This window comes from Cebus imitator, unplaced genomic scaffold (assembly GCF_001604975.1).
Source record: "Cebus imitator isolate Cc_AM_T3 unplaced genomic scaffold, Cebus_imitator-1.0 Scaffold263, whole genome shotgun sequence".
NCBI classification, from domain to species: Eukaryota; Metazoa; Chordata; class Mammalia; order Primates; family Cebidae; genus Cebus; species Cebus imitator.
The window spans coordinates 1712370-1734960 of record NW_016107578.1 but is presented as its reverse complement, the minus strand read 5'-3'; the positions used below and the strand labels follow the sequence as shown (position 1 = coordinate 1734960).

The window sequence follows — 22591 nt, the reverse complement described above, 5'->3', positions numbered from 1 at the left end:
GGGCTTGAGCTGCAGAGGAGAGGGGGCTGTGAGTGGGAGAATTGACATGCAGGGTCAGGGCAGACATAAGGTAGGAGGGGCTGGCATCAGTAGGCTGGGCTTGTATGTCTGGGACCCATGGGTGGTGGATGAGAACTTCCATGGCCCTGGCAGAGTTAATGTAGGCGGGACTGGCAAAATGGTAGGACTCTCACCAGACCCTGCAGGACTCTCTCCGTGGTGTTGAACTTCCTGGAACCAGGGTGACACATGTCTTCTTCATACTGCAGGTTGGTGATGGTGAAGTTGAGGGTGAATGGCACCAGGAGAGGGCCAGGGGCTGCAGTGGGATTGAGAAGTAAACACCATGTTAAAAGTAGAAAAATATGATATTGCAATAGACTTATTTTTAAACATATGTAGCATTTAAAGTGAATGACAAAATAAGTGTTCTCTATATCTCTCTTGCCTATATTGATAGAATTTTGTAAAAAGCACACAGTAGTAGGTAAACACTAAGCATAGCTGTTGGTACATATTCAGTGCTCAATATTGTCAAAAACATTATCTATTCCCTTTGTTCCTACCATTGTCATCATCCTCATCACCACCATTATTCTTGTCCTTCTCATTACCACCACTGTCATCAGCACCATCACCACTGTCATCATCATTATTACCACTACCACCCACTTAATCATCACCATCACAGAAATTTAAATTCTCTGAAGGCAGAGATTTCATGTGTTTTCTGTTCCCTGCTATATCCTTGGGCATTAAAGTTTGTGAGTTGACTCGTCATCACTAAATTGACCATGACTTTCTGTCTTTATTTGAGCCAATAATGGCAGAGATGTTGGCACGCTCAGGCATGGTCTAACAGAGGCGCCATTGATAGGTGCTTACCTGTGTGGCCAGGGAGGGAGGCTGGAGTCCCAGAGGTTCCCAGGTACACTGCAGAGGTCCCAGGAACTGAGAAGAAACCCTCATTACTGAAAGCAGCAAACCCTCTCGTGGTGGAAATGCCAGCAAGTAAAACTATGATGGGCCCTGCTGCATTTGGGGTTTCAGCTGAGCCTCTCCATGGAGCATAGGGGAAAGGGAATAACCTGTGCCCATCAAGCATTTTCCCTCATGAAGAGGACATAAGGCCTTAAGAGGTAAGGTCAGCTCCTGCCTTGCTTGGTGTAGGATTGGGAGCACTCGAACATCAGTAAAAATACTCACTGCTGGTGGTTGGCACAGAGCTCCGACGGGTGAAGCCTGCAGAGAGAGGGAGAGAGGAGAGTGGGTGAGAGTTGAAGAGAGTTTGGACCAAATAGTGGTCAGGGTTACCCTAGTGTAATGAGGAAAGTTTCATGAAGCCTGGTCATTGAGATTCTTCATCAGCACCCTCACAAGGGGGAAGAAGGCCTTAAGGGTGAAACCCATGTGAGATGAAGATGAAGCCATGAAGCTGAAACCTCAATCATCATATATAGAGCACATCATTAAACCTTCAATGGCCAGACAGGTCATGTGACCTCAGGACAGAGAATAGAGTCTGCCCAGCTAGAAGGAAGAGCCTCTAATCACATCACGGCTACTCACCATTGACATAGAGACTGCCCTTGTCCAAGGTGTAGGGGCCCAGCTCTGTGATGCTCTTGGTCAGCTGGCTCAGCTCCCAGTATAGCTGCTCTTTGTCCAGTCCAGGGCCAGTGGGATCAAGGCGGTGGGTGCAGATGGCATCCACTCCAGTGGCTGCCCCATCCATTTCAGGTCTAGGGAGGGCAAGAGTGGGAAATAGCAATGAATAGATTGCCTAGGGAAGGGTCCTGAACTTACTAGATGAAGGACAGGAAGGGGCCAGAGGAATTGAGAAGCCTGGAACAGAAGTAAGAGGAACCACACTTCGATCCTCTGAGTGCTTTGACTCCCTGCCAGCCTGCAACTGTGAGCAGAGTCATGGATGCAAGGACGTTTAGGAAATTGCACGGTGGAACCTGCATTCTCACAGCATGTGGAAAGAAGAACTCAGTCTTGAGACAGGGGAAGAACAGGAATTAGGGGTGAAAGCAAGTCGATGAGGCATGTTTGTTTGGAGAGGAATTCTGGGGACAGAGCTTAACTGGAGGAAAGGGAGGTGGAGGGAATTTAGAGGGGTGATGAGGGTAAGGGCTCAATCCTGCTGATGGACTTTGCAGAATTTGTCAGTTGACGGGGGAGGTGGTAGAATCAGGAGACAAGTTGGTTCTGGAGCCAGTGCCTCCTGAATTCCATCTGTGCTGAGGCCATCCCTTGGTAGGGCAGGAAGGAAGCTGACCAAACTCCTTGGGCCTGGGAACAACTGGGGAACCCAGACTTGCTCTTCTAAGGTCTCACCTGAGCAAGGTCAGTCTGCAACCAGAGTACAGAGGGCCGACACTGGTGTTCTTAAACAAGGGCTTGAGCTGTGGAAGAAGGGGAGGGAGGTGAGTGGGTGGGTGGGGTGTAGGGATGGGGCAGGTGCAGACATGCGGTGGGAGGGGCTGGCATCATTAGGCAGGGCTTGCCTCTCTGGGGCCAAGGAGTGGTGGGTGAGATCTGTGAGACCTTCCATGGCCCTGGCATGGGTGATACAAGTGGGGCTAGTAAGGTGGTGGAGCTCTTACCAGACTCTGCAGCACCCTATCTGTGGTGTTGAACTTCCTGGAGCCAGGGTGTTGCATGCTTTCCTCATAATGCAGGTTGGTGATGGTAAAGTTGAGAGTGAATGGTATCAGGAGAGGGCCAGGGGCTGTAAAGGGGTTGAGAAATAAACACTGTGTTCCAAAGTAGAGAAATAGGTAACAGTTTGCAATAGACTGATTATTAAATATATGAAACAGCATTCAATGTGAATGAAAAATAAAAGATTTTCATGCCTCTATTTGACTACAGTGGTAGAAATTTTTCATAAAGAAGCATATTATATCATTGTAATTACCTGGTGAAAATACCTCTTGGTGCAGATTCAGTGCTCAATAATGTCAGATGTTATTTTTTACCTCTGTTATTGCCACCTTCATTATCAACATAACCATAGTTGTCGCCATGGCTATCATCACTTTCATCACTCCCAACATCGGCACCACCACTACCATCATCCTCATCACCATCACTACCATAGCAATCATAATCAGTATCATCACTGCCACCATAACCACATTATCATTACCAGGATAACCACCACCATAATCATCATCATCATCATCATCCTCATTGTCAACATCACAATCATCACTGGCAATCACCATCACCATCATCACCACCACCACAATCATCTCAAATATCGCCACTATCACCACAATCATCCCAACATCACCACCATTACATCACCATTACTGTTATAACCAGCATCGCCATTATTGCCATCATCTTCATCACCATCTCCATAATCAACATCACTATCGCCAACATCATTAGCAGCATCACCATCTTTATAGTCATCTCCATCATCATCATCTCCATCCACCATCATCATCACCACCACCCTTATCATTCTCGTCATCACAAGAATATAAGCTCTCTGAAGGAAGATATTTTTATCTCTTTTGTATTCCCTGCTATATTCCGTAGACCCGGCACAGAGTACGTAGGTACTCAATAAAATGTGTTGATTGCATCAGCAACACTATGATTTTTCATCTTAATTCACATGAAAATGACAGAGCTGTAGACATTCATCATTGACTGGTATCATTGACTGGTGCTCACCTGTGTGGCTGGGGAGGGAGGATGGAGTCCCAGAGATTGCCAGGTGCACTGTGGAGATTCCAGGAGCTGAAAAGAAGCTCTCATTAGTGAAAGCAGCAAGTACCCTCATGGCAGAAATGCCAGGAGGTAAGACTATTATGGAGCTTGATGCATATGGGGCTTGACCTAGATCAGTCCGTAGCTGGGGCAGAAGGGAGGATGAATAACTTCTGCCTTCCCAGCTCCTTCTCTTAAGAAGAGGTGTTATCGATTTATAAGGAGGAGGGTCAGCTCCTACTCTGCTTTGTGTAAGATCAGGGGCACAAGTAGTTGAATACTCACTACTGGTGGCGGTCACAGAGCTCTGATGGGTGAAACCTGCAGAGACAGGGGGAGTAACCTGGGTAAGGTTAAGGTAGAGGTAGATAACCAATTAGGGGTCAGGCTACCTTGGTGAAATGGAGCAGGGGCTGTTGGAGGTTTTCTATCAGGACCCTCACATCAGGGAAGAAAGATCTGAAGGTAAACCCAGTCTCCAACATAAAGAAGAAACTATGATGTTCTGATGTCAACTATCAAATATTGACAACATGGTCAAGCCTTCAATGGCCAGGCAGTGAGTGTGACCTCAAGCCAGAGAGTAGAGGTTGTCCACCAGAGAGGAAGAGCCTCCAACCACATCACAGCTACTCACCATTGACATAGAGACTGTCCCTGTCCAGGGCATAGGGGCCCAGCTCAGTGATGCTGTGGGTCAGCTGGCTCAGCTCCCAGTACAGCTGCTCTCTGGCCAGCCCAGGGCTTTTGGGGTCAGCGTGGTAGAAGCAGGTAGCATCCACTTCAGTGGCTGCCCCATCCTTCTCAGGCCTAGAGAAAGGAGGTGCGGGGAATGACAATGAAAAGATTACCTAGAACAGGTCACGAGATTGCTGATGGAAGGACAGCAAAGGACAAGAGAAAATGAGAAACCTGGGAACGAGGTGAGAAGCCACACACTTAGATTCTCTGGGTGCACAGACTACTGGTTTGCTTGGTACTGAGCAGTCATGGATACAACGATTCTCAGGATGGATGTGGTGGCTCACACATATAATCTTAGTACTTTGGGAGGCTGAGGTGAGCAGATCACCTGAGTTCAGGAATTTGAGACCAGCATGGCCAACAGGGTGAAACCCCGTCTCTACTGAAAATAAAAAAATTAGCTGGTAGTGGTGGCACGCGCCTGTAATCCCAGCTACTTGGAAGGCTGATGCAGGAGAATCGCTGGAATCTGGGAGGTAGAGGCTGCAGTGAGCTGAGATCGTGCCAGTACACTCCAGCCTGGGCGACAGAGCAAGACTCCATCTCCCCCGACCCTCCAAAAAATTAATAAATAAAACAATTCTCATAAAAGTGCAAGAGTGGAACTTGCATTCTCATGGCATGGGAAAAAGAGCCCAGACTTGAAACCAGTGAAGACCTTGAAATGGGGATGAAAGCACGTGGATGAGGCATAACAGTCTTGAAAGAAATCCTGCGGACAGAATTTAACACCTAAAGGAAAGGGACAGGCAGCGAAAAGAGGGAATTCAGAGGGATGATCAGTGTAGGAGCTCAATCCTGATGATGGATCATGCAGATTCTCTCTGTTGAGGTGGGATGTGGGGTGTTACTATCAGGAGATACACTGGTCCTGAAGCCAGTGACTCCTGAATCCCTCCATCGGTGAGGTTATGCCTAGGAAGTGTATAAAGGAAGTAGTGCAAAGTCTTTTGGAGTGAGAACAATTGGAGCAGCCAGGCTGGCTATTCTAGTCTCACCTAAGAGAGTTCAGTCTGCAGCCAGAGTACAGAGGGCCGACACTGGTGTTCTTGAGAATGGGACCAAGCTGTGGAGGAGGGAGAGAGAGGTGAGAAAGAGGGCTAAGGTCCCTGTGTGGAAGGCAGAATTGAGGTGGGTGAGGCAGGCACCAGGCACCATTGGGCATGGCTGGGCTCTGTGGGTGAGGCTTGCATCTCTGGGATGAGGGCAAGTTGGGTGCGATCTTCTTCCATCGCCCTGGCATGGATGTTGTACAGTGGCTGGGCATCTGGGGCAGGGCAGAGTGAAGAGGGCAGGACACTAACCAGACCCTGCAGGACTCTCTCTGTGGTTTTGAACTTCCTGGAGCCAGGACGATGCATGTCCTCCTCATACCGCAGGTTGGTGATGGTGAAGTTGAGGGTGAATGGCAGCAGGAGAGGAACAGCTGCTGTAGTGGGAGTGGGAAATAAATACTATGTTCAAAGCAGAGAAAATAGGAGTTTGCAATAGACTTATCTTTAAACATAGGCAACATTTAAATTGAATGGCTAAATATGTACCTTGTGTCCCTTGCCTATAACGACAGAATTTATTTTTTAAAGGATATTTTATAATAGTAGTTAGATGCTGAGCATTGCTCTTGGTGCATATCCAGTGCTTAATATTGTCTGATGTTACCTGTTATCTTTTTATTGCCATCATCGTTGCTGCCATTGTCACCATCATCGTTATTATTATCATCTCCACCACAATCCCAAGCATGACCACCACAGATATCATCAGCAGCACACTCAACAAATCACCATTATCATCATAACCCCACGACCATCACTGGCATCATCCTCATCACCATCAATGTCATTGCCATCAACATCACCAGTCTCATCATCACCATCATAAAACAGCACCCCCAAAAAAAGAAAAATAAAAAAATAAACAGCACCGCCATCACCATCATGATCACACTCAACACATCATCACTAACATCATAACCATCACTGCCATCATCCTCATGTCCATTGTCATCATGGCCAACAAGACCACCATCATCATCATCAACACCATCACTATCATCATCATCACCATCATCCTCATAACCATCACCACCACCATCATCACCACGTGAACACAAGCTCACTGAGGGCACAGATGTTTTTATTGGTTTTGTTTTCCTTGCTGCATCCTTTGGGTCTGGCACAAAGTAGGTGGCCGATAATTTTTTTTTAGTCCACCCACTATCACTAGATTTACTATGATTTTCTATCTTTATTTGAATGAAAAGGGCAGAGTTGTTTACATTTATCATGCATGCTCTAATAGAGATGCCACTGACTGCTACTTACCCGTGGGGCTGGGAAGGGAGGATGGAGTCCCTAGGGTTCCAAGGTCCACTGTGGAAGTCCAAGGAGCTGAGGAAAAGTCCTCATTAGTGAAAGCAGAAAGCATTCTCATGACAGAAATGGCAAGAGGGGAGACAATTTATGGGGTCTGCTGCCTGTCTGGCTAAACACAGATCAGTTTTTGGAGCTAGGGCAGAGTGGAGCTTGAGTAACTTCTGCCTTCCTGTCTCTTTTGCTGAAGAAGAGGACCTATGGGTTTATGAGGGGAGCCAGATTCTGCTACGCTTGGTGTAGGATCAGGGGCATGTGGACATGAGTTGAATACTCACTGCTGGTGGTGGGCATGGAGCTCCAATGGGTGAAACCTGAGTAGAGAAGGAGGGAGGGGAGTGTGTAAGAGTTAAAGAGACACTGACGATTAAATAGGGGTCAAACTGACCCTGGTGCAATACAATGAATTTCATGGTACAGAAGCCATTGAAGATTTCCTATCAGCATCCTCACATCAGGAAAGAATGCCCTGAGAGAACACAGTCCATGATGATAAGGAAATCATGAAATCCAGACCTGAGACATCTCATGTAGAGCACATGACAGAATTTTCAATTGCCAAGCAGGGAGTGTGACCTCTAGTTAGAGATTAGAGGCTGCTCAGCAAGGAGGAAGAGATTTCAACCATGTCACAGCTGCTCACCATTGACATAGAGACTGTTCCTGTCCAGGGTGTAGGGGCCCATCTCTTTGATACCATTGGTCAGCTGGCTCAGCTCCCAGTACAGCTGCTCTCTGTTGAGTCCAGGACTTTTAGGGTCAAGACAGTGAGTGCAGATAGCATCCACTCCAGTGGCTGCCCCATGCTTCTCAGACCTGGGGAAGGTAAGTGGGGAGAATGACAATGAAAAGATTACCTAGGACAGTCTTGAGACTGCCGAGGGAAGAACAGCAAGGGACTAGAGGAAATGAGAGACCTGGGAAAGAGGTGAGAAGCCACACTTAGATTCTCTGAGTGCATGGACCACTGGCTTGCTTGGGACTGTGAGCAGAGTCATGGATGCACCAGTTTTTATAAAAGTGCAAGGTGAAACCTGCATTCTCATGGCATGGGTACAGGAGAGTCCAGATTTAAGACCAGTGAATAGCTGGAAATGGGGAAGAAAGCACATGGATGAGGCATGATTGTCTTGAGAGAAATCCTGCAGACAGAATTTAATACCTAAAGGAAAGGGAGGGACAGGAAAAGGAGGGAATTCAGAGGGATGAGCAGATTAGGGGCTCAATCCTGATGATGGACCATGCAGATTCCCTCTGTTGAGGTAGGGTGTGGGGAGGTTACTATCAGGAGACAGACTGTTCCCAAATCCATTGACTCCCGAATCCCGCCTTTGGTGAGGCTATGCCTAGAAGTGTAGCAAGGAAGCAGTGCAAAGTCTTTTGGAGTGAGAACGTATGGGGCAGCCAGGCTGGCTATTCCAGTCTCACCTAAGAGAGGTCAGTCTGCAGCCAGAGTACAGAGGGCCGACACTGGAGTTCTTGAATAAGGGACCAAGCTGTGGAGGAAGGAGAGGTGAGTAGGAGGGCTAAGGTCTCTGTATGAGGGCAGAAATAAGGTGGGTGGGGCAGGGCCAAGTGGGTCAGGCTGGCCTCAGTGGGTGTGGCTGCCCTCAGTGGGTGAGGCTTACATTTCTTGGGGAGAGGGTGAGGTGAGTGCATTCTTCTTACATTGCCCTGGTATGGGTGTTGTAGGAGGGACTGAGTATCTGGGTTGGGGCAGAGTGAGGAGGGTGGAGCACTAACCAGACGCTGCAGGACCCTCTCTGTGGTGTTGAACTTTCTGGATCCAGGATGATGCATGTCCTCCTCATACTGCAGGTTGGTGATGGTGAAGTTGAGGGTGAACGGCACCAATAGAGGAACAGCTGCTGTCGTGGGAGTGGGAAATCAATACTATGTTCAAAGTGTAGAATATAGGAGCTGGCAATAGACTTAAGTTTAAACATACACAACATTTAAATTGGATGACTAAATAAATATTTAACATGCCTCCCCTGCCTTCAATGACAGAACTTATTTTTTAAAGGATATTATTTAATAGCAGTTAGATGCTGAGAATTGCTCTTGGTTCATATTCAGTGCTCAATATTGTCTGATGTTATCCATTATCTTTTTTATTGTCATCATTATCATTGCTATCATTGTCACCATCACCATTATTATCATCACCACCACAGTCCCAAGCATGACCACCACAGATATCATCAGCAGCACACTCAACACATCACCATTATCATCGTAACCCCACGACCATCTCTGACATCATCCGCATCACCATTATTGTCACTGTCATGAATATCACCAGTTTCATTATCAACATCATAAAGAGCACCACCGCCACTGCCACCACCATCATCGTCACACTCAACACATCACCACTAACATCATAACCATCACTGACATCATCCTCATGTCCATCATCATGGTTGGCAACATCACCACATTATCATCAACAGCATCACTATCATGATCATCATCATCAACAGCAGCACCACCACCACCACTATTATCAATAGCATTGCCCTCATGATCATGATCATCATCATCGACATCAGCACCACCACCACCACTATTATCAATAGCATTGCCCTCATGATCATGATCATCATCATCGACATCAGCACCACCACCACCACTATTATCAATAGCATTGCCCTCATGATCATGATCATCATCATCGACATCAGCACCACCACCACCACTATTATCAATAGCATTGCCCTCATGATCATGATCATCACCATCAACAGCAACTAGCACCACCACCATTATCATCATCATCACATGAATATAAGCTCACTGAGGGCAGAGATATTTTTTAATTGGTTTTGTTTTTCTTGCTGTATCCCTAGGGCCTGGTACACAGTAGGTGGCCAATAAATGTTTTTGGTTCACTCACTATTACCAGATTTACTATAATTTTCCATCTTTATTTGAGTAAAAATGGCAGAGATGTTCACACTCATCAGGCATGCTCTAATAGAGAGGTCTGGTACTTACTTGTGGGGCTGGGGAAGGAGGATGGAGTTGCTGAGGTTCCAGGTCCCACTGTGGAGGTCCCAGGAGCTGAGGAAAAGTCCTCATCAGTAAAAACAGAAAGCACTCTCATGGCAGGAATGGCAAGAGGGTAGACTATTATGAGGTCTAATGCATGTGAGCTTGAGCTGGGTCTGCCTTTGGAGCTGAAACAGAGGGGAGTTTGAATGACTTCTGCCTTCCCAGCTCCTTTGGTCATGAGGAGGACTTATGGGTTTATGAGGAGGGGCCAGCTCCTGCTTCACTTGATGTAGGATCAGGGGCATGTGGACATGAATGAATACTCACTGCTGGTGGTGGGCACGGACCTCCTGTGGGTGAAACCTGCATAGAGAAGGGAGGAGGTGGGGTAAGGGTTAAGGAGATGTGGGGGATGTAATAGGGGTCATGGCTATCCTGATGCAATTAAATGAGTTTCATGGGACAGGGGCCATTAAAGATTTCCTGTCAGCATCCTCATAACAGGGAAGAGTCCCCTCAGAGAATGTAGTTCACTATGACAAACTGTGAAGTCCAGAACTTAGTCATCCCATGTAAAGCACATGACAGAATATTCAATGGCCCGGCAGGCAGTGAGACTTCAAGCCAGAGATTACAGTCTGCCCAGACTCTAGGAGGAAGTACCTCCAACCACGTCACAGCTGCTCACCATTGACATAGAGACTGTTCCCATCCAGGGTGTAGGGGCCCAGCTGTTTGATGCCACTGGTCAGCTGGCTCAACTCCCAGTACAGCTGCTCTCTATTGAGTCCAGGGTTTTTGGGGTCAAGATGGTAGGTGCAGATGGCATCCACTTCAGTGGATGCCCCATGCTTCTTGGGCCTGGAGAACGTAGGTGGAAAGAATGATGATGAAAAGATTACCTAGGGTTTGTCTTTAGACTGCTGAGGGGAAGACAGTAAGGAACCAGAGGAAAGGAGAAGCCTGGGAAAGAGAAGCCACACTGAAATAATCTGAGTGCACAGACAACTGTCTTTTTTAGGACTGTGAGCAGAGTCATGGGTATAATAATTTTTGTAAAAGTGCAAGGTGAAACCTGCATTCTCATGGCATGGGGAAAGAACAACTCAGACTTGAGACCAGTGAAGATCTTGAAAGGGGGATGAATGCATGTGGATGAGGCATGATTGTCTTAAGAGAAGTCCTGGGACAAAATTTAACAACTAAATGAAAGGGAGGGGCAGGGAAAGGAGGGAATCCAGAGGAATGATCAGGGCAGAGGCTCAATCCTGATGATGGACCATGAAGATCCTGCCTGTTGAGGTGGGGTGTAGGGGTGTTACAATCAGGAAACAACTGGTTCTGAAACCAGTGACTCCTGAATTCCCCTTTTGGTGAGGATATCCTTAGGAAGAGCATCAAGGAGGCAGTGCAAAGTCTTTTAGACTGGGAACAATTGGGGCAGCCAGTCTGGCTCTTCTAAATTCTCACCTGAGAGAGTCCAGTCTGCAGCCAGAATATAGAGGGCCGACACTGGTGTTCTTGAATATGGGACCAAGCTGTGGAAGAGAGGGAGGAAAGTGAGTAGAAGGGCTAAAGTGTGTGTGTGTGTTGGGGCAGATGTGAGGTGGGCAGAGCAGGCACCAATGAGCAGGGCTGGCCTCTGTGTGTGGGGCTTGCATCTCTTGGGGGTAGGGGGAGGTTGGTGCCATCTCCTTTCATCACCCTGGCATGAATGATGTAGAAGGGACTGGATGTCTGGGGTGGGGCAAAGTGAGAGCAGGGCTCTCACCAGGCCCTGCAGGACCCTTTCTGTGGTGTTAAACTTCCTGGAGCCAGGTTGATGCATGTCCTCCTCGTACTGCAGGTTGGTGATGGTGAAGTTGAGGGTGAATGGCACCAGGAGAGAGCCAGCTGCTGTAGTGGGAATTGGAAATAAAAACTATGTTCAAAGTAGAGAAAATAGAGGTTTGGAATAGACTTATCTTTAAACATATGCAAAATTTGAGAGACAAAATATTTACCATGTCTCCCTTGCCTATAATAATACAATTTATTTTTATAAAAGTATATGATATAATAGTAGTTAGATGGTGAGCATAGCTAGTCATGCATATTCAGTGCTCAATATCGTCTGATGTTATCTGTTATCTTTGTTATGGCCATCGTCACGATCACCATCATTATTATCACCATTACCACCGTGATAATCCCCATCATGACCACCACAAACATCATCATCACCACACTCAACATATCCTCATAGCCGCACAACCATCACTGGCATCATCCTCATCACCATCATTGTTATTGTCATCAAACTCACCACTACCATCATCAACATCATCACCAGTACCATGGTCACATCATAAACAGCACCACCACCATAATCATCATTATTACACTTAACACATCATCATCATCATAACTTTCACAACCATCACTGACAACATCCTCATGTCCATCATCATCATCGTCAGTAGCATCATCACCATCATCATCAACAGCATCACAATCATCAGCAATCATCATCACATTCAACATGTCATTATTACTATCATAACTACCATGACCACCATCATCATGACACGAACACAAGCTCACTGAGGGCAGAGATGTTTGTATTGGTTTTGTTTTCCTTGTTGTATCCCTAGGGTCTGGTACGCTGTAGGTGGCCAATAAATTTTTTTGCTTCACTCACTATCACCAGATTCACTATGATTTTCCATCTTCGTTTGAGTTAAAATGGCACAGATGTTTACATTCATCAGGCATGATCTAATAGAGATGCCATTGACTGGTACTTACTTGTGGGGCTGGGAAGGGAGGATGGAGTCCCTGAGGTTCCTAGGTCCACTGTGGAGGTCCCAAGAGCTGAGAAAAAGTCCTCATCAGTGAAAGCAGAAAGCACTCTCACGGCAGAAATGGTAAGAGGGTAGACTATTATGAGGTCTGCTTCATGGGGGCTTGGGCTGGATCTGTCTTTGGAGCTGGGGCAGAAAGGAGCTTCAATAGCTTCCGCCTTCTCAGCTCTTTTGCTTAAGAAGAGGACTTATGGGTTCATGAGGAGGGGCTCCACTTGATATAGGATCAGGGACATGTGGACATGGGTTGAATACTCACTGCTGGTGGTGGGCACAGAGCTCCGAGGGGCGAAACCTGAATAGAGGAGGGAGGAGACTGGGTAAGTGTTAAGGAGATGTAGGGAACATAACAGGGTTCAGGGATACCCTAGTGCAATTAAATGAGTTTCATGGGACAGGGGCCATTAAAGACTTCCTATCAGCATCCTCTCAACAGGGAAGAGTGCCCTGAGGGAATGCAGTTCACTATGATGAAGAAACTGTGAAGTCCAGAACTTAGTCATCCTATGTAGAGCACATGACAGAATATTCAATGACCAGGCAGGGAGTGTGACCTCAAGCCAGAGATTAGAGTCTGCCCAAACTCTAGGAGTAAGAACTTCCAACCACGTCACAGCTGCTCACCATTGACATAGAGACTGTTCCCATCCAGGGTGTAGGGGCCCAGCTCTCTGATGCCATTGGTCAGATGGCTCAGCTCCCAGTACAGCCGCTCTCTGTTGAGTCCAGGGCTTTTAGGGTCAAGATGGTGAGTGCAGATGGCATCCACTCCAGTGGATGCCCCATGCTTCTCAGACCTGGGGAAGGTAGGTAGGGAGAATGACTATGAAAAGATTACCTAGGTTGTGTCTTTACACTGCTGAGGGAAGGACAGTAAGGAATCAGAGGAAATGAGAAACTTGGGAAAGAGGTGAGAAGCCACACTTAGATTTTCTGTGTGCACAGACTATTGGCCTGCTTGCGACTGTGAGTAGAGTCATGGATACAACCATGCTTGTAAAAGTGCAAGGTGAAACCTGCATTCTCATGGCATGGGGAAAGAACAACTCAGACTTGAGACCAGTGAAGAGCTGGGGATGAAAGCACGTGGATGAGGCATGATTGTCTTGAGAGAAATCCTGGGGACAGAATTTAAGACCTAAAGGAAAGGGAGAGGCAGGGAAAGGGGAGAATTCAGAGGGATGATCAGGGCAGAGCTCAATCCTGATGATGGACTCTGCAGATTCTCCCTGTTGAGGTGAGGTACTGGGGTGTTACTATCAGGAAACACACTGGTTCTGAAGCCAGTGAGTCCTGAATTCCCGTTTTGGTGAGGCTACTCCTAGGAAGTGCAGCAAGGAAATTGTGCAAAGTCTGTTGAAGTGGAAAAAATTGAGGCAGCCAGTCTGGCTCTTCTAAGGCCTCACCTGAGAGAGGTCAGTCTGCAGCCAGAGTACAGAGGGCCAACACTGGTGTTCTTGAATATAGGACCAAGCTGTGGAGGAGGGAGAAAAATGTGAGTAGGAGGGCTAAGGTGCGTGTATAGGGGGCAGAAGTCGGGGGTGGAGCAGGCACCAGTGGGCAGGGCTAGCTTAAGTGAGCAGGGCTTGCACCTTTTGTGGGAAGTGATGAGATGGGTGTAATCTTCTTCCATAGCCCTGGCATGAATGATGTAGGAGGGACTGGGTATCTGGGGTGGGGCAGGAGTAAAGTGGGCAGGGCTCTCACCAGACCCTGCAGGACCCTTTCCGTGGTGTTGAACTTCCTGGAGCCAGGGCGATGCATGTCCTCCTCATACTGAAGGTTGGTGATGGTGAAGTTGAGGGTGAACGGCACCAGGAGAGGGCCAGCAGCTGTAATAGGAATTGGAAATAAACACTATGTTCAAAGTAGAGAAAATAGGGGTTTGAAATAGACATCTTTAAACATATGCAAAGTTTAAATTGAGAGACAAAATGTTTACCATGCCTCCCTTGCCTATAATAATAAAATTTATTTTTATAAAAGTATATTATATAATAGTAGATGCTGAGCATAGGTCTTGCTGAATATTTATTGCTCAATACTGTGTGGCATTTTCTCTTAACTTTATTAACACCATCATCACCACCATTGTCACCATCATGATAATCCCCAAGATGACCACCACAAACATCATCCGTCTCAACACTTCATCATTACCATCGTAACCCACCACCATCACCAGCATCATCCTTATCACCATTATCATCATTGTCATCAACATCACCACCACCATCATTATCACCACTATCATCATCATCATTATAAACAGCAATACTACCACCATCATCATCACACTCAATACATAATCACTACCATCATGACAGCACCACCATCACAGCATCATCCTCATCATCATCACCATTGTCATCAACATCACCACCACCATCATCACCATCACAAGCTGCAACACCACCATCATTACACTCAATACATCATAATTAGCATCACAACTTCCACCGACATCACCAGCATCATCCTCATCATCATAATCACTACTGCCATCATTAACAGTATGACCATCAGCATCATTATCATATCAGCACCACCACCACCATCATCATCATCATCACAAGAATGCAAACTCATTGAGGGCAGAGTTTTTTTTTTTTTTTAATTGATTTTGTTTTTCTTACTGTATCCCCGGGGTCTGGTACACAGTAGGTAGCCAAAACATTTTGTTTGTCTACTTACTATCACAAGATTTACTATGATTTTTCATTTTTATCTGAGTGAAAATGACAGATGTTTACACTCATCGAGCGTGCTCTAATAGAGATGTCCCTGACTGATACTTACTTGTGGAGCTGGAGAGGGAGGGTGGAGTCCCTGAGGTTCCAAGATCCACTGTGGAAGCCCCGGGAGCTGAGGAAAAGTTCTCATCAGTGAAAGCAGAAAGCATTCTCTTGGCAGAAATGGCAAAAGGGGAGACTATTCTTGGGGTTTGCTGCATGTGTGGCTTGAACTGGTTCAGCTTTTTGAGCTGGGCAGAGGGGCACTTGAATAACTTCTGCCCTCCTAACTCCTTTGCTCATGAAGAGGACTTATGGATTTATGAGGAGGGGCTAGCTCCTGCTCCTCTTGGTATAGGAACCAGGGCATGTGAACATAAGTTGAATACTCACTGCTGGTGGTGGGCACAGAGCTCCGATGGGTGAAACCTGCATGGAGAAGGGAGGAGAGTGGGTAAGTGACAAGGAGAGATGGGGGACCAAACAGACGTCAATGCTACCCTGGTACAACAAAATGAGTTTCATGGTACAGAGACCATTGAAGATTTCCTATGAGCATCCTCACATCAGGAAAGAAAGCCCTGAGAGAACACAGTCCACGATGATAAGGAAATCACAAAGTCCAGACCTGAGTCATCCATCCCATGTAGAGCACATGACAGAATTTTCAATTGCCAGGCAGAGAGTGTGACCTCTAGTTACAGATTAGAGGCTGCCCAGCAAGGAAGAAGAGACTTCAACCACGTCACAGGCACTCACCATTGACATAGAGACTGTTCCTGTCCAGGGTGTAGGGGCCCAGTTCTTTGATGCCATTGGTCAGCTTGCTTAGCTCCCAGTACAGGTGCTCCCTGTTGAGTCCAGGGCTTTTGGGGCCAAGGCGGTGGGTGCAGATGGCATCCACTCCAGTGGCTGCCCCATCCTTCTCGGGCCTGGGGAGGGTCAGTGGGAAACATGACAATGAAAAGATTACCTAGGTTGTGTCTTAAGAGTGCTGAGGGAAGGACAGTAAGGAACCAGAGGAAATGAGAAACCTGGGAAAGAGGTGAGAAGCCACATAGATTCTTAGTGCATGGACTATTGGCTTGCTTGGGACTGTGAGTGGAGCCACGGATACAAGAAGTTTTATAAAAGTGCAAGATGAAACCTGCATCTTCATGGATGGGATGGACATGGGAGCCAGACTTGACCCCAGTGAAGAGCTGGAAATGAGGATGAAAGCATGTGGATGAGGAATAGTTGTCTTGAGAGAAGTCCTGGGGACAGAATATAACATGTAAAGGAAAGGGAGGGGCAGGGAAAGGCGAGAAGTCAGAGGGATGATCAGGGTAGGGGCTCTGTCCTGATGATGGGCCATGCAGATTCTCTCTGTTGAGGTGGGGTATGGGGCTGTTACTAGCAGGAAACACACTGGTCCTGAAGCCAGTGACTCCTGAATTCCACTCTTGGTGAGAATATTCCTAGGAAATACAGCAAAGAAGCAGTGCAAAGTCTTTTGGAGTGAGAACAATTGGGGCGGCCAGGCTGGCTTTTCTAAGGTCTCACCTGAGCAAGGTCAGTCTGCAGCCAGAGTACAGAGGGCCAACACTGGTGTTCTTGAACAGGGGCCTGAGCTGTGGAGGAGGGAGAGGGAGGTGAGCAGGAGGGCTAAGCTGTAAGAGCCAGGCAGAAGTGAGGTGAGCAGGGCTGGCCTCCGTGGGCAAGGCTTGCAGTTTTTTGTTTTTGTTTTGAGACGGAGTTCCACATATTTGCCTAGGCTGGAGTGAAATGGCACGATCTTGGCTCACTGCAACCTCTGCCTCCTGGGTTCAAGTGATTCTCCTGCCTCAGCCTCCTAAGTAGCTGGAATTATAGGCATACATGACCACGCCTGGATAATTTTTGTATTTTTAGTAGAGATGAGGTTTCACCATGTTGGTCAGGCTGGTCATGAACTCCTGACCTCAGGTGATCCACCTGCCTCGGCCTCCCAAAGTGCTGGGATTACAGGCATGAGCCACTGTGCCCAGCTGAGGCTTTCATCTCTTGGGGCAAGAGTGAGTTAGGTGTGATCTTCTTCCATTGCCCTGGCATGGATGATGTAGGAAGGACTGGGTATCGTGAGCAGGGCAGAGTGAGAAGGGCACTAACCAGACCCTGTAGGACCCTCTCTGTTGTGTTAAACTTCCTGGAGCCAGGGCGACACATGTCCTCCTCATACTGCAGGTTGGTGATGGTGAAGTTGAGGGTGAATGGCACCAGGAGAGGAACAGCTGCTATAGTGGGAGTGGGAAGTAAATATTATGGTCAAAGTAGAGAAAATAGCACTTTGTAATAACCATATGCAGCATTTAAATTGAGTGACATAATAAATATTTTCCATACCTTTCTTATCTATAATGATACAATTTATTTTCTAAAGTAGATTACATACTAGTAGTTGGATGCTGAGCATAGCTCTTGGCACATATTTAGTGCTCAACATTGTGAGATGTTAACTGTTATCTTTATTATCACCATCATCATCACCACTATCATTGTCACCGTCATCATTACTGTCATCACGAGTACCACCAGCACAACCATGACAATCTCCATCATGACCACCACAAACATCATCATCATCATCATCACATTCAACATATCATGACCATTGTAACCCCACCACCATCACCGACATCATCCTCATCACTATCATCCTCATTGTCATCGACATCACCATCATCAACGTCGCTAGCATAAAATCATCATCATCATCATCACATTCAACATATCATGACCATTGTAACCCCACCACCATCACCGACATCATCCTCATCACTATCATCCTCATTGTCATCGACATCACCATCATCAACGTCGCTAGCATAAAATCATCATCATCATCATCACCACCACCAACCATCATCATCACACTTAACATATCATTATTACCATAATAACCCCTGCCACCATCATGAGCATCATTTTCTTCATCATCATCTTTGTCATCAACATTACTATCACCATCATCAACAGCCTCAACAGCATCATCATCAGCAGCAGCAGCAGCACCAGTACCACCACCACCACTAACATCATCATCACAAGAATATAAGCTCACTGAGAGCAGAGATTTTTTATTGGTTTTATTTTCCTTGCTGTGTTCCTAGGATCTGGTACACATTAAGTGGCCAATAAATTTCACTGGTCCACTCGCTATCAGTTTATTTACTATGACTTTCCATCTTCATTTGAGTAAAAATGACAGGGACAGCATGCTCTAATAGAAATGCCATTGACTAGTACTTACTCATGGGGCTGGAGATGGAGGATGGAGTCCCTGAGGTTCCCATATCCACTATGGAGGTCCCAGGAGCTGAGGAGAAGTCCTCATTAGTGAAAGCAGAAAGCATTACCATGGCAGAAATGCCACGAGGTGAGACTTTTACAGGGTTTGCTGCATGTGGGCTTGAGCTGAGTCTGTCTTTGGAACTGAGGCAGAGGGGAGCTTGAATAATTTCTGCCTTCCCACCTGCTTTGCTCAAGAGGAGAACTTATGGGTTTATGAGGAGGGGAAGCTCTTGCTTTGTTTGGTGTAAGATCATGGGCATGTGGACATGAGTTGCATACTCACTGCTGATGGTGGACACAGAGCTCCGATGGGTGAAACCTGCAAAGAGAAGGAGGGAGGAGTGTAAGTAGGTGAAAAGGAGTCGTGGGGGACTAAACAGGGGTCAGGGCTACCCTGGGGCAATGTAAGAAGGTTTATGGAATAGGGACCATTAGGCATTTCCTATCAGCATCCTCACATCAGGGAAGAATGTCCTGATGGAATTTGTTCTATGACGATGAAGAAATCATGAAGTCCAGAATGTAGTCATCCCATGTAGAGCACATGGCTGAATTTTCAATTGCCTGGCAGTGAGTGTGACCTCAAGCCAGAGATTACAGGCTGCCCAGTAAGGAGGAAGAGCCTCTAACCACATTACAGCTACTCACCATTGACATAGAGGCTGTTCCTGTCCAGGGTGTAGGGGCCCAGCTTGTGGATGCCATTGGTCAGCTTGCTCAGCTCCCAGTATAGTCGCTCTCTGTCCAGTCTGAGCCCTGCAGGGTCGGGGCGATGTGTGCAGATGGCGTCCACTGCCGTGGCTGATCCGTCCTTCTCTGGCCTGGATAAGAACCTACATATGCTTAGTGAATCCACCTCTCCATCCTTTTATCCTTCCTTTCCACTCTTTGTCAGTCCCTAATGAGAACTCTGGGGAAACCGTGGCTAACAAGAATGCAGCTCTCATCAGAGAGCTGCCCATCATAAACGAATTAATAGGATTCTTAGTGAAAGCAGAAAGCACTACCATGGCAGAAATGCCAAGAGGTAAGACTTTTTTTTTTTTTTTTTTTTTGAGATGGAGTCTCACTCTGTCACCCAGGCTGGAGTGTGGTGGCATGATCTGGGCTCTCTGCAACCTCCACCCCTCCAGGTTCAAGCAGTTCTCCTGCCTTAGCCTCCCAAGTAGCTGGGACTACAGGCGCCGGCCACCATGCCTGGCTAATTTTCATGTTTTTAGTAAAGATGGGATATCACCATCTTGGCCAGGCTGGTCTTGAACTCCTGACCTGGTGATCCACCCGCCTTGGCCTCCCAGAGTGTTGGGATTACATGTGTGAGCCACTGCACCTGGCGGGTTTTCCATCTTTCAATAAGTGAGAGAAAATCAGGAGAAGAATAATATTCCTTGACACAGAAATCATCTGAAATATAATTTTGGTATAATATTCCTTGAGACACAGAAATTATCTGAAATATAAGCTTGGTGTCCAGAAATGACATTTTATTGGAACACACTTGCGCCCGCCTGTGAGGCTTCCTCTAAATGGATGCTTTCACATTGCACAGCAGAGCTGAGGGCTTGCCAGAGACAGCCAGACCCAAGGAGCCTAAGCTATTTACTATCTCATCCTCCACAGAAAAACATGGCTGGCCATGTGTGTGTTACAGCGTTGCAACGGTAACCACGATTTGCAATACTAGCTCTTTTCAGTTCAGTTGGGAAGTATTTGTTTAGACACCTGCATATTTGTTTCTTTATTCTGAAACTGGCTATTCACGGAGAGTATCAACAATTTCGATCGTCGAGAAGGTTATGAACTGAAATGTTAAATTTCTTTCCATTTCCACCTCCAAGTCCTTCTTTCTAGATGTAATTCCTTTCACCGACTCTTTTTTTTAATTTTAAATTTTTTTGGTGGCTATAAGCCTTCCTTCAATATCATGCTTTGATTTGTTTCCTGGTTGACCAGCATTGAACGTCAGCTACATGCTGTAACAGATGGGAAATTTAGTTCCTATTCTTTCTCCTTACAGTTTCCTACAGAATGCGTTAAAAATTCAAGCTCATATATCAGCTATATTTATAACGTTATACAATAAGTACTTAACTCTTTATTTTTGACCTATGAATTTAGAAACATGCCTTGTCCTCTTGCTCGGTAAAGAAAGAAATTTTGGGCTTGTCTCCATCTTCCAGCTTCTGTCCTTGTGACTTCAAATGTTGATGATTAATGGCAGTTATGCTCTGTTCTGTGAAATTAATCTCACGTTCTTCATCTCTACGTTGAATTAAATTTTCATCTTATTCAGTGATTGGTGAACCCATTTTATCTCAAGATGCATATCTTTTTTACAACTATTACTTTTATTATTGCTTCCCACCACTGTTGTATTCTTTCTCTTTAATTCCTGTTGGATGTTCGTTTCCTTGCAATGATATTCTAAACTCTAAAATTTTTCTAGTTCTCTTCTTTCCTTTGGAGCATTTCCTTTACTTTTATTTCACATACTTTTATTTATTCTTTAATTTCCATAATCTTTAAAAAATTGTTTACCTACCTGCTTTTATAAAAGTCTATTATGGTTTTCCTACGTGTCTGTCAGAGTTGATCTCCTCTTGAGTCTTTGAGGCCACTGCCGGCATGATTTGAATGTTCTCCTCTTCCCTCGGTTAGCTGTGTTTCCTGCAGTGCAGTGGTCCTGTTTCTCTCCCGTGGTTCTTGTCATTTGTATGACTGCTGTTTCTTAAGTGTCTGCTGACCTACAGTTGTCCCTTCAGATCCGGGAGGCCTGGTCGGGCTAGCACAGCTCCTCTGCACTGCAGCTTTCTCCAGCATTTTCCGAGTAGTAGCTTGCTCCGTTGTGACTTGTCCGCTAATGTAAAAACAATAATAGAAAATATGGATCCAGCACTTACAATGTAGCAGATACTATTCAAAGCTGTTTAGTTGAAGCATTGTATTTAATCCGCATGAAAATCCTGGCAAGTCGGCCTTACTATTATTCCCATTGTACGGATGAGGAAACTGAGACAGAGAAAGGTGAGGCAGGTTGTCTGAAGTCGCACAGCTTGTGAGCGGCAGAGCCGGGTCCTAACCCAGGCAGCCTGACTTCACAGCCATGCTCCCTCCTCTTATGTGCTGAGCTATTCATGGGGACTTCCGGAAATTTAAAAAATCTCGAGTCTGCTGATGTCATCCTGCAAGTTCTCATAATTTTCGTTTTGTCTTCATTGACTCCACGTGGTACTTTAAAACTGTTGATTCATTTTTTTTTTTAGTAGGAAGGGCCACAAATATGTGTGCTCAGTTTACCGCCGTGGTGAAAATCTCAGCTGGGCTGACTGTGTTCTTATCATCCTGTTGGTCACTGGTTTGTCGCAGTGGGGAGGTGGGAGGGGTGCAGGAGAGATGGCCAGATTCCCGGGGGAACATTTGGTGGCGGGGTTTGCTGGTCTGCAAACGTCATAGTGCTTCACTGTTCTTTATTTTCTCTAGGTTCCTCTGTGTTCTGTCTGCCCTCCCTCTGTCTTGGTGGTTCCCACACAAGCTTGAAAAGCCGTCTCCTCTAAGAAGCCTTTGCCAACTCTGCAGTCTGAGCCTGGGGCCCCGTGCTTCCCCTGTGCCTGGCATGTGCTGCTGTTACACACCCTTCAAAAAACACACTCTCTTACGGCCTCCGCGAGAGTCGCAGCGTGTGCAGGGAAGAGCTGTCTCCCATCCCAGCTAAGGCCTGGCCTGTAGCCGTTGTCTTTTTTTGTTTTTCTTTGGATGAGTGACTGAAAACAAGTCATATAGGAGAGGTCGATTTCTTATTTCCAAGTACTTTGCAGGAATGGGGTGTTTTTTTTTTTTTTTTTTTTTTTTTTTTTTTTTT

At 46.3% G+C, this 22591-nt stretch overlaps 1 protein-coding gene across 1 annotated transcript in view; it reads right to left on the bottom strand.

Annotated features, from left to right (window-relative positions):
- The window catches only part of MUC16 (mucin 16, cell surface associated), a 146342-nt gene that overhangs the window by 63378 nt on the left and 60373 nt on the right, over positions 1-22591 (bottom strand). The window contains 27 exon segments of the mRNA XM_037728349.1: positions 1207-1242; positions 1570-1742; positions 2344-2411; positions 5781-5905; positions 6801-6866; positions 7127-7162; positions 7492-7664; positions 8277-8344; positions 8592-8716; positions 9849-9914; positions 10173-10208; positions 10534-10706; positions 11316-11383; positions 11617-11741; positions 12633-12698; positions 12948-12983; positions 13313-13485; positions 14095-14162; positions 14396-14529; positions 15491-15553; positions 15814-15849; positions 16180-16352; positions 16966-17033; positions 17551-17675; positions 18692-18757; positions 19016-19051; positions 19381-19553. Coding sequence (XP_037584277.1) covers positions 1207-1242; positions 1570-1742; positions 2344-2411; positions 5781-5905; positions 6801-6866; positions 7127-7162; positions 7492-7664; positions 8277-8344; positions 8592-8716; positions 9849-9914; positions 10173-10208; positions 10534-10706; positions 11316-11383; positions 11617-11741; positions 12633-12698; positions 12948-12983; positions 13313-13485; positions 14095-14162; positions 14396-14529; positions 15491-15553; positions 15814-15849; positions 16180-16352; positions 16966-17033; positions 17551-17675; positions 18692-18757; positions 19016-19051; positions 19381-19553 — 2555 coding nt within the window.